Raw genomic sequence first — 16,225 nt, forward strand, 5'->3', positions numbered from 1 at the left:
TACATTTCTTATCAAGCATTGTAGCCTCCTCCTTTGTTTCCACTTCCCATCCCTTCCCATACCCTCCCACTTGCCCCCCCAACCCGACCCTCCCCACACCAAAGTTGTAAAGTTCATTTTTCGACATAATGATTTGTACATCTCATTGTTGCAATGGGTCTTCATCACTATTTCACAGGTGGGGAAATCAAGGTATATATGCTTAAGGGAATGGCCCAAGGATGACTTCTTTGCAACCTAAAGCTGTCTTTAGTGCTAAGTGGTTTTTGAAAATGCTTCCCATCACATTTTCTAGAAATGATCAGAGTACCCACAGAGTGCTTACAGTTGTCCTGTGAGGGAAACCTGCTACAAAAGGCCATTACCATGGAGAGGAGGAAGCAAGAGAATGGAAGTAGTTATTTCTTATCTCATAGATACAGAAATCAGAGCTGGAAGGTATCATACAGATGACCAAGTCCAAGCTTTTCACAGCACAGGTAAGGAAACAAGCTCAGGGAGATTATCAGAGCTGCACAAAGTCACATGGATAGTTGGGGGCAGGGTTGGCTTTGCAAAGGAGATACATGCATTTCTCCAGACATACCTAGGGGAACCACTGTTCCAATTCGGCGACTATAGAACCCAAGGGATGTTCCTGCTGTGCTATCATTCATTTGGTGTCTGACTAAATGAATGTTAAATGACACAGTAGGAGTCCAGTGGCATTCTGATTTACTGTCCCTTCTGCCATTTTAGAGCTAATAGGACATACAGCTGACCTGAACTGGCTTATGGTAAATATGGATGTGCAAGGCCAGGAGTCAAGCCTTGGAGTCGACACAGCCCAGGGCTTTTTTTCTTTTCTTTTTTTTTTGTCATGGGGTCTGAACTCTGGGCCTGGGCACTGTCCCTCAGTTCTTCAGTTCAAGGCTAGTGTTCTACACTACTTGAGCCATAGCACCAGTTCTGGCTTTTTCTGCTTATGTGGTGCTGAGGAATCGAACCCAGGGGCCTCATGCATGCAAAGCAAGCGCTCTACCACTGAGCCACCTTCCAGCCCACTAGGGTTCTTAAAGGCATGAAGATACAAAAGACATTCAAGCACTTGCTGCAGACAGCCCCTGTGCTCTTCCACATTTCCTGTACCCCCAATTGGATGGTTTCTAGCCTGGGAAGCCAGTAAACCCATACCTCGGCTAATAGTGAGCTGAGGATGTACAAGGACTGTCCCCAAAGATGGGGGAGCTTCCCCAGTGGGATTCGGTCCACTGTGTGTGGATTCTTGTATTCTTCATCCACCTGGTATAGAGAAAAAAAGCCAAAAGTCAGAACATCAGAAGACACAGAGTGGCGCTTCCCATTGGGAAATACGTTGATTTACAAAATGGTTCTCACATTGCAGACCAATTCTGTACAATGTAGAATGTGGGCCAGGAAGGCAAAAACACTCTCTCTAGGGGCCGCCTGGCTATAAACAAGAGGATGACTTTGACTATTGGCCTGGTCTCAGGCCAGTGTGCTTCTAAAAAGCAAAATCAGTGCCAAGAGGTGCTGGAATCCTGGGCTTGCTCATGCATGTTTCTGAGTCTCAGGCTGGTTCACAGCTCATGCCTTTGTTTATCTCTGTTAGAATGGAAAACAGCAGCCTCTAGCTGCTACATTGTATAGCTACACATCAAGCCTGTGCCATTCCCTTCCTAGATCTTGTTTGCCATCCACAGTTGTTTAGCAATTTTGTGTCCATGCAAGAAAATGACCAGAAGGTGGAATTATTCATTGGGGAAAAACACCTGAGCTGCTAAAACACGAATCCTTTATCTGGGCCTCAGAAAGCAGGAGCTATTGAGTTCACTTGTCTCATCAATACAAGCTTAAGTGCTCTTTCTGATGGACAATGCTGACTGTACTTTTTTGAGTTAGTTGGTGAATTTACCTTCTGAGGTTCAAGTCATTGTGACAGTGGTTGGTGGTAATGCCACTCCTCTGTAAAATGTAAGTCAATCAAAAGAACTAGGAAACATTCCTCTTTGACGGGAAGATCATACCATCAAGGGACTCATCCTCAGCATATGAATTAATCATTGATATCAATATGTTCAGGAAAATTTCTCTGTTAAAACTAAGTTTTAGATAAGGTGAATGGAATTAAATGTTAGTAATCAATTATCCAAGTAGAATAATTGTATAGAAGGAGATTCTCTGTCAAGTCATACTGGTTAGAGTAACGGGATTAGTGATAAATATATTTTCTTTTTTTAAAAAATTATTTTATTGTAAAGATGCTGTACAGAGGGGTTACAGTGACATGAGTAAGGTAATGACTACATTTCTTGTCGAGCATTGTGCACCCCCCTTTGTTTTTCTCCTACTCTCCCTTCCCTCCCCACCTCTGCCACTCCTCCCCCCACCACCGAAGTTGTAAAGTTCAATAAATATATTTTTCTTTCCAAAGAATCCTGTATGTTTTACAGTGTGCAGAGCTACTGTTAAAATGAGATAGTAGGAGCCGGTCGCTGGTGGCTCACGCCTGTCATCATAGCTATGAGATCTGAGAATTGTAGTTCAAAGCCAGCCCGAGCAGGAAAGTCCATGAGACTCTTATCTCCAATGAACCACCAGAAAACCAGAAGTGGCGCTGTGGCTCAAGTGGTAGAGCGCTTGCATTGAGCTGAAGAGCTGAGGGACAGTGCCCAGGCCCAGAATTCAAACCCCACAACCGACAAAAAAGAAAAAAGAAAAAGAAAGGCAAAGAGCTAAAAGGAGAAATATGCGACTGAGAGAGCACAAAGCAGGCAAGGTGTCCTGTCAAAAGATGGCCTCCATCTGTCCTTCTTCTGGTCATGGCCAGGTCCTATCTCCATAAGGAGGTGTGTCTCCTCATCCAAACCCCTGCCCCTGGCCCTTCTGAACTGCTCAGAGGCACTCCGAGACACCAAGCCTCTTCCAAAGGTTTGCCTCTAAGCTGCTCTATCTCACCTCTGACTTCCTCTAGCTCCACCTAGCCTGCACCAACACCCAACACAGAGCCAGTAAGGGAACTACTTTTTTTTTTTTTTTTTCCAGTTGTGGGGCCTGAACTCTGGGCCTGGGCACTGTCCCTGCTTGGGCATTTCAGCTCAACCCAGCACTCTGCCACTTGTGCCACAGCATCACTTCCAGTTTTTTGGTGGTTCATTGGAGATAAGAGTCTCACAGACTTTCTTGCCTGGGCTGGCTTTGAACCATGATCCTCAGATCTCAGCTTCCTGAATAGCTAGGATGATAGGTGTGAGCCACCGGTGCCCGGCAAGGACCACTTTTACATCCCAGATTCTAATCTTCACCTGCCACAAAAGCAGCTGCTCACAACACATTTTGTTTTACACATACTGAGTGCCCAGCTATGCAGTGGAAGGCCCCAGTGACGCTGGCACCACACGCAGGCATGCTACGCGAAGGACATGCAAACTCGAGCTGCAGGCTCCCCTGGCCCAGGGATTTTTCTAATTGGCCATAGGAGCCTGTGGTGGCCTTGGCTAAAGGGCTCCTTCCTAGTGGGCTCCACAGGCTGTTGGTACACTTGAGGCATTTTCCTCACTGTTACTGGCAAGCGGTCAATACAAAATGAGGCCAAAGTGAAACAATACCTAGATTGGTGCCTAGTACAAACACCAGCATAAACATGATGAGTGAAAGAATGTTGTAATGACAAGTAGAAAGCCAAAGGTCAGTATGGGGTTTAGAAGCCATAGCTGTGGACTAACAATTTACAAAGCACAGTCACTACTGTCCATCGGAAAGAGAAGCACAGCTTGTAACACCAAGCATTTCATACGGTCAGAATGGGGATGGTTAGTCTCTATGAGAAAATAGGTAACTATTCCTGAGGGCATTTGTTTTCTTTTGCTTTGCCCTAGGTTACAAATTACATTGCTTATTTTGTTTTTCCAAATGCCTCTAAAGCACCAATTCTTTTTTCTTTTTTTGTTGGTTATGGGGCTTGAACTCTGGGCCTGGGCGCTGTCCCTCAGCTCTTCAGCTCAAGGCTAGCAGTCTCCCACTTGAGCCACAGCACCACTTCCGGTTTTCTAGTGATTTATTAGAGATCAGAGTGTCATGGACTTTCCTGCCTGGGCTGGCTTTGAACCACAATCCTCAGATCTCAGCCTCCTGAGTAGCTAGGATGACAGACTTGGCCACCAGTGCCCGGCCAAGAGCACCAATTTCAATAGGAGACATAAATATGTAGCTGCTGGAAAGTGACTCAGCTTCCACTCACGTGTCTAAGAATGTAAAGTGATGAGATTTGCATGAGACCTAGGTTGATGGCACCTAGAAAGCAAATAGCCTCTGCATGTTGCATATCTTGGTCTGTCTAGTGAGGGAAGGAAGCCATTCTCAACTATCCTCGATTCAGGCTTCTCTTCTGCAGCAATGCATTAAGAACACGGCACACAACATTTTATGTTCTATAGACTTGCTTCTGCCTAGTGTTGGGGACTGGACAGATGCGTTTTGTAAGTGAGTCATGGTCCAACTATGGCTCCTCCAAGCCACAAATCCTTACCGTGGACAGGAATACTAGCTAAGGCTTTAGAAACCACATGGTGAAAAAGGGATGAAGAATACCAAAGGGCCACCACCAACTTCCTGCATTCTAGATGAGCAGCACAAAGGGCCCGAGCACTACCAGGTTACCTTGTCAGGAGGGATGGCATAGAGCTCTGGTACCAAGTGGATCCCATCCTTGCCTCTGATTAATATTCCATCAAGGGCCTCCCGGTACTCTTGGACCTAGAAAACAAGCCGACAGCCCTTGGTATGAAAGAGGTTTTGTGATGAATGCTGAAATGGCACTGAAACTTAGAAAAAAGTTAGAAGTCAGCCACAGAGCAAAATAATGCACAGATGTGTGGCTGGTGACATGCCAGAGGGGCTCTCCTGGACAGCACACTATAGGGTGTTCCTCCCTAGGCTCAGCCCTATCTGTAAAGCTTCTAGAAAAAGGGACAGAGCAGTCCTTCATGCAGTAGCTGTTCGTTCCTCACAATTTGCACAGTATGTGAGTGGTGTGACTCTAGCCTGTCCCTGCATGAGACATCTTTCCAATGCTGTCTTAACTTACTTAGATATTTTACTCATAATTTCCCATATATTTAAAAATTTTCTCATCAATGGGATTATAAAATCCTTGGGATGGAAGTACTATATCAGGCAGTACATCACATTTCTACAGGTAGTTTTTCAAACCATTTATTGCTTCAGAAATATGTGCTGGTTTGGGGAATGTGCTTCAGTACTAGACCAGTTGACCAGAATATACAAAGCTCTGGATTTTATACCCACACTATCTCCCTCTCAATCAATCTCTCTCTCTCTCTCTCTCACACACACACATACAGACACACACACACACACACACACACAATAAAGACAAGCTGGGTGCTGGTGGCTCACACCTGTAATCCTAGCTACTCAGGTGGTTGAGATCTGAGGATCATGGTTCAAAGCCAGCCCAGGCAGGAAAGTCCATGAGACTCGTATCTCCAATTAACCACCAGAGAACCGGAAGTGGTGCTGGACTCAACTGGTAGAGTGCCAGCCTTGAGCTGAAGAGCTGAGGGACAGTGCCCAGGCTCAGAGTTCAAGCCCTCTGACCAGAAAAAAAAATTGTTGATGGCTTACACCTGCAATCCTAGCTATTCAGGAGGCTGAAATCTGAGGATCAAGGTTTGAAGCCAGCCCTACCTGGCTAGAAAATTCATGAGGCTCTTATCTCCAATTAACCACCAAAAAACTGGAGTGGCGTTGTGGTTCAAGTGGTAGAGCACTAGCCTTGAGCAAAAGAGCTCAGGGACAGTGGCCTGGCATGGAGTTCAAGCTCCATTACTGGGTGGTGCATGATCATGCATGCATGCATGCATGCGCGTGCGCGCGCACACACAAACACACACACACACACACACAGAACAAAAACAAAAAAACACTAAAACTTAAAAGCTCAGCCACATCTGAGATTGCTCATGGCCCATCCTCTAAACCCATGAGCAGAACAACCAGATATGACAGCACAGGCCTGAGTTTTGTAACCCTGCCAGTGAGTTTCACAGGTGCAACACAGCTTGTTCATGCCCAGCACAAGATCTGGTACCAAGCAGAATCCAAAGAAACAGGTCTTAAAAAGGAAACTTTTTGCCTGTTCTGGCCTAAGACTTGGTATTCTGAGGAGAAGACAACCAATAGTCTATGACTCAGCCTGTAAGAAGCTCCCCCTCAGCACACGGAGGAGGGACAAGGCCTCAACAAGGGCCAAGCTGAGCTCTCAGCACCAGTGGATAAGCAGGATCACCTCACTGGCTGTGTGAGTGAGACTGTGTTTGGAGTAGGTCCTCCGGCCCCATGGAATGATTCTAGATGACACTGCAAGAGGCAGACAAACAGTCCCTACTGGCCCTGCTCAAACTGCAGTGTCACGGGCAAATAAAAGAGTTACTGCTTTAACTCACTAAATTTTGGGAAAAGTTTTCAAGTGGCAACAAATAACACAGTCATCTAAATTCTTGCCTAACCTTGTGTATTAATAATAATCAGCACACCAGTGGGATAACAAATATCCTTATCAGTACAACATCCAAAGTTTTCTTACCTGAACAATGTCACCATTAAACACTCCATCTAGGATGAAATAAGTCCAGAACACAGGCCACTCACATTCGATGTTTTCAAAGAGCTTGAGTTCGGCAGGGTCATAATGTAACCTGTTTGGGTCCTGGAATGATATACATAAAACCTTTTCTAACATGATATCTGATTAAATACATAATATCATTACACCTTACTAGGTTTCCCTTGTTTGTCAGATTCAATGTGGCTTTGAGGTTGATATGAATAAGAGTCTACTGTAATGGGGAGAAGCTACTGTTAACAGTTTTCCATGATAAAAAATTTAGTAAATCAGATGTACAAGACAATATGTTGAAAATGAACTTTACAACTGGGGGGGGGGAGGGAAAGGAGGAGTTGGAGAGGTGGGAAGGGAAGGGAAGGGAGGAGAAAAACAAAGGACGAGGTATCAATGCTCAATAGGAAATGTACTCATGACCTTACTCATGTAACTGTCACCCCTGTGTACAGTATTTTTACAATAACACACACACGTATATAAAGAAATACACACAAGACTTCTTGGTAGTCTTGGTAGGAACCTTGTTTTTACTGCCAAGGGTCATTTAGATATTTATAACATCATTCATTCATAGGCTCAGACTATTGCATTGTGCTTTGAAAAAACCCGCATTTGTTAGATTTTAAGTTCCGTATGCTTGTGCGTCATATGGCACACTGGCCAGGCATCCCCCACCCTTGATAAACCATCCTATTTCTTAATTTTCCTATTACAGTGCCTAGCCAATGATCTGTTTTATTTATGTCATTATACTAGTCACCAAAGCAAAGAATCCTAAGAGATGGTCACAGGTGATCTTTTTTTATTTTTATTTTTGTCGGTCGTGGGGCTTGAACTCTGGGTCTGGATACTGTCCCTGCACTCTTCAGCTCAAGGCGAGCACCCTACTGCTTGAACCACTTCTGGTTTTCTGGTGATTAACTGGAGATAAAAGTCTAACAGACTTTTCTGCAGGGATGGGCTTTGAACCGTGATCCTCAGATCTCAGCATCCTGAGTAGCTAGGATGACAGGCATGAACCACCAGTGCCCGGCTACAGGTGGTCTTTTAAAAAATATGTAAGCCACCAAACTGTCCTAATCAGAAACTGACTTTATACTATTGCCTTACTGTCTGATGACCTACTATACTATTCTACTGCCTAATTCCAGGCTTTTTGACTTTGAAATTAGTACTGTCCTTCCAAAATTCCAACATATAATTATAATTAATAAAAGGAGAACACAATGGCAACTTAGATATGGAGACAGTAAGGAAGCGTAAGCAACAATTTTGAAATACAACCTCTCTTGGAGTTTTGTAACCATCTCGAAGGAAGCGACAGCATCCATAACGCCCCTAGTAAAGCAAGGAAGTACATTTGATGAGAGCAGAAGAGTTACTTTGTCTTTTTTCTTTTATTAAAGTCAGTCCTTCTCAAGGCGCATTGTAATCATAAAATGATATGCTGAATTGAAACCCCTTTGTAAACTAAAGATAATAAGCTTACTAAAAACATTAAAAAGTCAGCCTGTCACTTTTGTTCCCATGAATCATTTAGTAATGAAATGTGTATCGAGTATTGTTTGCTCTTAATAGACAATTATTTTTTAGGTAATAATAAGCAACAAAAATGTAGGCATGACCAGTATTTGGAAGAGAATGTCTAAACATCATTGATGGATCGGGGCAGCAAGGGTAATTATTAAGAGTTCAATGAATGACTATTCTTTCATTCTGATTTGCTGTACTACACAAGCATGCAAAGGGACCCTATTTGGAGAAGCCATCAAGCCAGATCTTGGAATTCATTGGCTTCTGCCAATGAAGCTGAGAAGCTCAAAGGATTCCCCCAACTCCAGTCCTTGAAGTCAGGTTGTGCAGGCAGAGGAGGCTCTAACATCAGATGCCCCTATGGTATGGCATGGAGGGAGGGCTTTCTGCATTGGTCTTTCTCAGGTTCTTGCCAAGAGAGGAAAAGCCTAACACTTGACATCTGACCCCCTGATCCCTGGATGACAACTTGGGGTGCTGTTCTCTGGTTTCTTCAGAGTGTATGGCTGTTATGGCAGACCTGCTCTTCTACTATCTGTAAAGGACAGAGCAGCCAGGGCTGTGTAGTCTGAGGAGTCTTCCTGAGGTGGCCTAGCCTACAACCCTTCATCTTGCAAGCCCATTCATTCTGTCTTCCTATGTCAGCTGCCCCTCAAAATGCCATTTTCTCCACGAATCCCAATCACACTAAGTGCCATGTTTTCCAAATATGATTGGAGATCCCAAGTTTAGCATCTTTGTTTCACAATCAAGAGTAAGTAAGACAATCAAGATGCAAATTTTGGTTTAGGAAATTCACATTCTTTGATTATTTTACTGAAAGTACCAGCTGGCTAGAAAACTTATTCTTAACAGTCTGTATTTAATGTGATATGTCAGTAACTGCATCTCACTGTAGGGATTTTTAAATCTTCCCTCATCTTGTTTTCTTTTTTTTTGCTCGTCCTGGGGCTTGAACTCAGGGCCTGGGCATTGTCCCTGAGCCTCTCTGTGCTCAAGGCTAGCACTCTACCACTTGAGCCACAGTGCCACTTCCAGCTTTTTCTCTTTATGTGGTACTACGGAATTGAACCCAGGGCTTCATGCATGCTAGGCAAGCACTCTACCACTAAGCTACATTCCCAGTCCTTCCCTCAACTTGGGATCACTAAGTCCCATGAAATTCAGTACAAAGTTTCAGTCTATACAGACATGATCATTTCTTTTTTTTTTCTGGAAATGAATCCATGGCTTTCAAAAGATTCTCAAAGGAGTCTGTCTTAGAAGAGCATTATTGGTAAGAATTGGGGTTCAAAATGCCCTGTTGAATGAAAGTTCTCCAACTTAAGAAGAGAACCATGTCACTTAATCACTATGACACTTTTCTTGCCTGTAGGCATAGCATTGGCAATTGACTCTGTAAGTTCACCTTGATAAAGCAAGCCATGACCCTGAAGCGTGAGCTGCTCCATGTCATCAGGTAAAAATGGCATTCAGCACAGAGCAGATGGTCACCAGCACGACCAATGATTACCTGGAGCTTAGAAATAATTTCATTTTTGGTCACATTCACAAGGTTCACATCTTCCACTGCAAAAGCCGGGAAAGAAATAATGGAAAGAAGTCCAGCATCAATTTCTTTAGATGTTGATGCTCTTGGCAACATGGAGAACAGGATAGACTGAAGGAGAAACAAAGAGGATGTTTAGTCTACAGAAGTAGTAATAGTTAAGTGTGCTACTAGGAGCCAACACCTAAGCCCCAAGAAAACATTTATCTGAGTTTACCAATTTGGAGTAAAGGTTCGTCTACCACCATGGCACCTGGTGTCCAACTTTACTTATCTGATCAGTGCATCCTGTTCATTGTGAATGGAGAGGAGGTTGGATAGAACATGTATTATTTTGGAGCCTATGCTGAGAACCGCTGGTCTCTTCCACATTCTCTATTGAGTTGAATGGATCGATAGGACATATTGGAAAGGAAACGACAGAACTATCTATTGTTTTTGTTGTCTGTGAAGATACAAACTAAAAAAACATGCATGTAGGATCAACAAAGAGAAATGACTGCTTCTGTGAGATGAGACCAGTTCATTTGGGTGACCCAAAAATGCTTAAAGGAGTCACTTTTGGAAGACCCCCAAAAGGAACAACAAATAAGGAACAACAAATTCTAGGGTTATTAAAGACACTGGAGTAGGGCCTCAACTGTAAGTGGCTGGAATAGGCATTGTGAACATGGAAGGCAGCGGGAATCATAAAGAAACACTTGGGCATGGAAAGAAGCCAATGCTGAGATTTAACATGTACAGACGTGAGGCTAGATTCTGCCAAAAATAAGCTAATTAAGTCTTCTATATGAGGAAGGAATTAAGGTATTAATTGTATGATTTATACACAATGACTCTGAGACTCAGACACAGAGATCTGGGCCTAAGGGGCATTTAGCCAGCAAATGACCTGACAGGGGAAGTACACAATTTTCCTTTAAATGACATGTCTATTAAGATACACACCAGCATGTCTCTCTTACACGATAAAATACCATATTCCCTATTACTGACTCTTTTTAATGAGGGAAGATACAATGAGGTAGAAAGTAGGGTAAAGATAGGTGGCACAATTCAGATTCAGAATAAATCTATACTATTATTATTTTTGTGAGTGTGTGAAGCTAGGAATCGAACCCTGGGCCTGGCATATGCCATGGAAGCATTTGTCCACTGAGTTACACCTGAGTCCTAAAGCTTTATTTTCTATGAGGAACTGATATCTAGGCCTAGTTCTTTAACCACAGTCACTTAACACCAAGAAGACATTTTGAAAAATGCAGTATCAGGGGATTTCATCATTGGGCAGAACACTGCAGATTACACTTACACAAACCTAGATGGTATAGCTTTACTATAGTTATAGCCTATATATATGTAGTCCCTTGACCACAATGCCATAGTTATACTCATTCTTCTCCAGGCTTTCCCTGACTGGAAACAAAAGTTTCCAACTATAAACTCTCCATTGACAAATTTTTATGTATGAGGCTGACTTTTGCCCTAGCATATAGTGGAGCCTCAGTAAGTGTTTGATGATGGACTAGCAATTGATGACTCACTGTTTGCTTCATGGAGTCCCCTAACATCTAACTATATTCTTCTTTTTTCTTTTGTGTTGGTCATGGGCCTGAACTCTGGGCCTAGGCACTGTCCCTCAGCTCTTCAGCTCAAGGCTAGCACTCTACCACTTGAGTCAGAGCGCCACATCCAGCTTATCATTATTTTCTATAATCTGTACTTTAGGGAGGCTCTATTAATGTGCATCTCTCCCAGCATATCTCCCTTCCACTACCCATTCTGTTCATCAAGCCCTACCCAACTCAGGTAGTGCTCGCTAATCATTCAATATGGATGTGTTATGAAATAAACTTCAGTAAACCACTTATGTGCTCAAAGGACCAGCAATAGGTTTTACCCCCAGCAAAATAAAGTTGCTTTGGTTTCTGACTTTCTATATAGGGCCACACTGTGTCTTTTGTCTGAACAGTACTTTCTGGGTACAAGGTACTTGGATAAATTGTCTGGGTTCATCCATTCCAAACTAACAACTGTCTTGTAAGGCAGCAGACCAATATGCCCCTTTGTTGATACAAAATCTGGAGCTCAAAGAAGTCAGTCTGCTAGGAAGGTAGGGATTCCAAACTAGCGCCCGGGCCTTTCCTCTGGGATTCTTCTTTTCTACTGTCTGGAACTCAAGGGGCTGTCCTGTTACCTGGCAGTGCTCGACTTCATCAGGCAGCACGTGGATCACTGACTTGCGTCCACCATGGGCTCCAAAAAGATCCAGCTCATCAATTGCTTCAAGTGCTGCCTAGAAACACATACAAATTCTTCTTCTTCTTCTTTCTAATAAACATATACTCCAGTACCAAAAAAAAAAAAAACTAACAAGTACATAGCATCATGTATGTGTGGCACTAAATTCATGGCTGGCTCTTCTTTTACCTGCTTTACTGGTTAGCCTCTCTCATGAGTTCATTTGGCACATCAGAAATGAAATTCTTTAACCCAAAGTACATTTTCTTAACAGTTTCCTTAAAGATTATATTGTTGCCAAGATGCACTGTGCTTGTAAATTGACATACTAATTTGCAACCCTTTGGAAAAAAGAAAAACAGAAAGAAGACAAAAATAAAATTCTGGCTCTGGAGCCTTGGTTCTGTTGGCAGACTGATATGGCCCCAACCAGGTGTGCACTGCTTTGAGAGGAGTTTCTTGCTGGGCACAAGTCGTTCATACTTGTTCATGCTAGCTACTCAGGAGGCTGAAATCCAGAAGACCATGGTTCCAAGCCAGCCCAAGTAGAAAATTCTGTAAGACTACATCTCCAAAATAGCCAGCAAAAGGCTCGGCTATAAGCATGACTCAAGTAGTAAAAGGCAAGCTGAACAAGGGCCAGGCTCTAAGTTCGAATTCTTCCCTCTGCTCTCACATTGGATTTATTTTGCTTTATGAGATGCAAGTCTCATTATGCTGCTCATGTCAACCCTGAAATCCTAGGTTCAATTGCTTTTTCTGCCTCAGTCTCCTAAAGAGCTGAGATTAGAAGCTCAGGATAGCATACTAAGTTGTAAACCTATATTGCATTGGGTTGGAATACCTTTAAGGAAAGTTCCCAGTGTTCTGACATTCCCTTTCTCCATTCAATATGTTTCTTTTTTTTTTTTTCCTTTTTTTGTGTCACTCGTGGGGCTTGAACTCTGGTCCTAGACACTGTCCCTCAGCACTTCAGCTCAAGGCAAGCACTCTGCCACTTGAGCCATAGCACCACTTCTGGTTTTCAGGTGGTTCATTGGAGGTAAGTCTCACGGACTTTCCTGCCTGGGCTGGCTTTGAACTGCGATGCTCGGATCTCAGCCTCCTGAGTAGCTAGGATGACAGGCATGAGCCACCAGCACCCGGCTCTTCAATATATTTCTAATTTACCAGCTTTGCTGGTTATTACTTGTTCAGCCTCATAGAGCTGAATATGTGAACTCAATTTACAAAGTGTTCATATTCTTCAGCCTTCTCTATGACCCAGAAAGGAAGCCAAATACAAGCCTGCAGCTTCTTAACAGAAAGAGCTCCATTAGCCTGATGGGTGATCACAATGGATAGCCAGAAGACAGTACAGCTTTTCTGTTACACACACATTTCAGTATAGGAATCCCATTTTCTTGATCTAGGATTTCCCTTCTCTGGTATACAAGTGCCATGTGAATTTCACATACTTACTGACTTGTGAGAAATGTGCTAATCTCATGAAATCCATGCCTAATGACCAGAACCTAAGTAAAGCAGTAAATACATAGAGAAGGGAAAACAGACTGAACTGTCACCTTGGCCATTCCCACAGAGCTTGCATTCAATTCCGGAATGCCCTGGTTCGTCTTATCTCCACGCTCCCACATTCCATAATCCTGGGAGAGAAAAAGGTAAATTTTAGAGGGTGAGAAAGAGGTATATGAGAAGGCTATGGAAAAATGATTTCTGGATGTTATTGTTAGGGCTAAGAGCCAACTCCATGGCTTTGTACACTCCCATTCTGGTCTTCCTTACTATCAATCAGCTCATGTGACCTCTGCGAAGAATTTTAGAAGAAAACACTCAAGTGGAACAAATGTGCATGCAAAACCACTCTCAGATTTCTCATTTCTTTTTTTTTTTTTGGTCTGGTCATGGGGCCTGAACTGGGCCTGGGCGCTGTCCCTCAGCTCTTCGGCTCAAGGCTAGCGCTCTACCACTTGAGCCACAGCGCCACTTCCGGCTTTTTTCTTTTTGTTTATGTGGTGCTGAGGAATTGAACCCAGGGCCGCAGGCATGCAAGGCAAGCGCTCTACCACTGAGCCACCTTCCCAGCCCAGATTTCTCATTTCTAAAAACGTATTAATTTGTAGAAAACCTTTGATTTGTGGTAAATAAGCTACCTGTCTATAATCAAATAAAGAGCGTCCCTCTCTGTAGCCAGTGCCTTTGAGCTTAAATTGTAAGATAGAATTAAGGAACTTTAACTTATTGAAGCCAATAAACCCATCTAAAATATTTAACAGTATCTCTGAATGCAAATACTTAGCTAGTAACTGGATCCAAAGTCAAAAGTGAGGCACAGAAAAATGAATTATGAATTAGTTTGGAACACTCTGTTACACAGAGGACTCTAGGTGAATCATTTAACAATCCAAGTAATGCTGGACACTGGTGGCTCATGCCTGTAATCCTAGCTACTCAAGAGGCTGAGATATGATATGATATGGAGCCAGCCTGGATAGGAAAGTCTGTGAGACTCTTATCTCCAATTAACTACCAGAAAACTGGAAGTGGTGCTATGGCTCAAGTGGTAGAACACTAGCCTTGAGCGAAACAGCGCAGGGACAGTACAGTGCCCATCCCTGAGTTCAAGCTGCATGACTGTCAAAAAAAAGTCTAGCTACATGCTGTTTCAAAATTCTATGTGTACTCTTAAAAGATTGCAATCCAAAAGAAGATCAATGTCAAAATGGTAGTCTAGTTTATGTTCCAGTCTCCAAATAGAGGAGTATTTGAAAATCTGAACCCTGAAACTTAGACAGAAAAGAGCCATTTTGGACCTCGTCCTATGCATAGTACTTGTAGCCTAAGGCAGGTAAAGTCTTTCCTGTAGCCCTCTTCCCTTTTTTTGATTCAATCTGTCTATATTCCAGGCCTATACCTACATGACTCATCATCAAAAACTGATCAACTCACTTTCTCGGTTCAGAGTCTAAAGTGACACACTTTTTTTTTGCCAATCCTGGGGCTTGAACTCAGGGACTGAGCACTGTCCCTGAGCCTCTCTGTGCTCAAGGCTAGCACTCTACCACTTGAGCCATAGCACCACTTCCGGCCTTTTCTGTTTATGTAGTACTGAGGAATCAAACCCAGGACTTCATGCATGCTAGGCAAGCACTCTACCACTAAGCCACACTCTGAGCCCAAGTGACACACTAGTAGACATTTCTTTCTGCATGGCCATATCCCCTACAAATTTGTCCTCCAACCCTTACATGCTCATAAACTAAACTTTTTGGAGGGGGGGTGGTAACAGGACTTTGTTCTTGCCTGGTTTGTTTGTTCATCTGGCACTCTACCACTGGAAACATGCCTCCGGCCTGGGATTTTTGCTAGCTATTTTGGAGATGGAGTCTCAGACTTTTCTGCCAAGTCTGGCTTCAAATCACAATCCTCTGGGTCTAGCCTCCTGAGTAGCTAGGTTCACTACTACAAGCCACCAGGCCACTGAATTTCCTTTCTACTATTTTCTAATGTCATCTTGACCATAAGTCTGCTCCTTTTCTGTCCCAATTGCCCCCTACCTATCCCAAGCACACCACTTGTCCTCAGAACCTATCCCTGCCACTGTAACAGTTGATGCTACATGATACACCTGAACCTAAACATCCTTTCTCCCCCCTTTTCCTTATCTAAACTCTACTTATTCTCCAAGGTCCAACTAAAGGCTCTTTCTAGATACAATGGTTTCTCAAGTTTCCTTAAACCAAGGTTTGTCAACTTTGGCACTACAAACATTTCCAGCCAGATAAAACTCTTTCCCTAGCATTGGCTTACTAGGTGTCATTAGCATCCTCTTCCCTCAATGTGACTACTGAAACAGTTCCCAGACACTGCCAAATGTCCACTTGGAGAGAAAGATTACCCTTGGATGAGAATCATTGTTTCAGATGTGTGGGTCACAAAATGATAGCCCTTGGATCAAATCTTGCCACCTATTTTTTTGGGGGGGTTGCTATTTTTTTATGTGAAAAAACTGTACAGAGGGGTTACAATTACATGGGTAAGATAATGAGTACATTTCTTACCAAGCCTTCTCCTTTGTTTACCCTTACCATCGTCCCCCCCAATCCTCCCCCCTTCCCCCCGCACCAAAGTTGTAAAGTTCGTTTTTGACATGACAACTTGTACTTCTCATTGTTGCAATGGGTCCACCTGTATCCTTATTTAAACGACTTGTTTTTCCCTTTCCCCTCCACAAATTATACCGACATCAAATACAG

General features: G+C 43.2%; 1 protein-coding gene across 1 annotated transcript in view; it reads right to left on the reverse strand.

Annotated features, from left to right (window-relative positions):
* The window catches only part of Phka2 (phosphorylase kinase, alpha 2 (liver)), a 56,660-nt gene that overhangs the window by 27,087 nt on the left and 13,348 nt on the right, over positions 1-16,225 (reverse strand). Inside the window, exons 5-11 of the mRNA XM_013026528.1 lie at positions 13,535-13,615; positions 11,926-12,024; positions 9,693-9,839; positions 7,931-7,984; positions 6,608-6,730; positions 4,660-4,755; positions 1,174-1,281 (exon numbers count right to left, since the gene is read on the reverse strand). Of these exons, the coding sequence (XP_012881982.1) occupies positions 1,174-1,281; positions 4,660-4,755; positions 6,608-6,730; positions 7,931-7,984; positions 9,693-9,839; positions 11,926-12,024; positions 13,535-13,615 (708 nt within the window). The remainder of the gene's footprint in view (positions 1-1,173; positions 1,282-4,659; positions 4,756-6,607; positions 6,731-7,930; positions 7,985-9,692; positions 9,840-11,925; positions 12,025-13,534; positions 13,616-16,225) is intronic.

The sequence above is a fragment of the Dipodomys ordii genome, unplaced genomic scaffold (genome assembly GCF_000151885.1).
Source record: "Dipodomys ordii isolate 6190 unplaced genomic scaffold, Dord_2.0 Scaffold94, whole genome shotgun sequence".
Classification (NCBI taxonomy): domain Eukaryota; kingdom Metazoa; phylum Chordata; class Mammalia; order Rodentia; family Heteromyidae; genus Dipodomys; species Dipodomys ordii.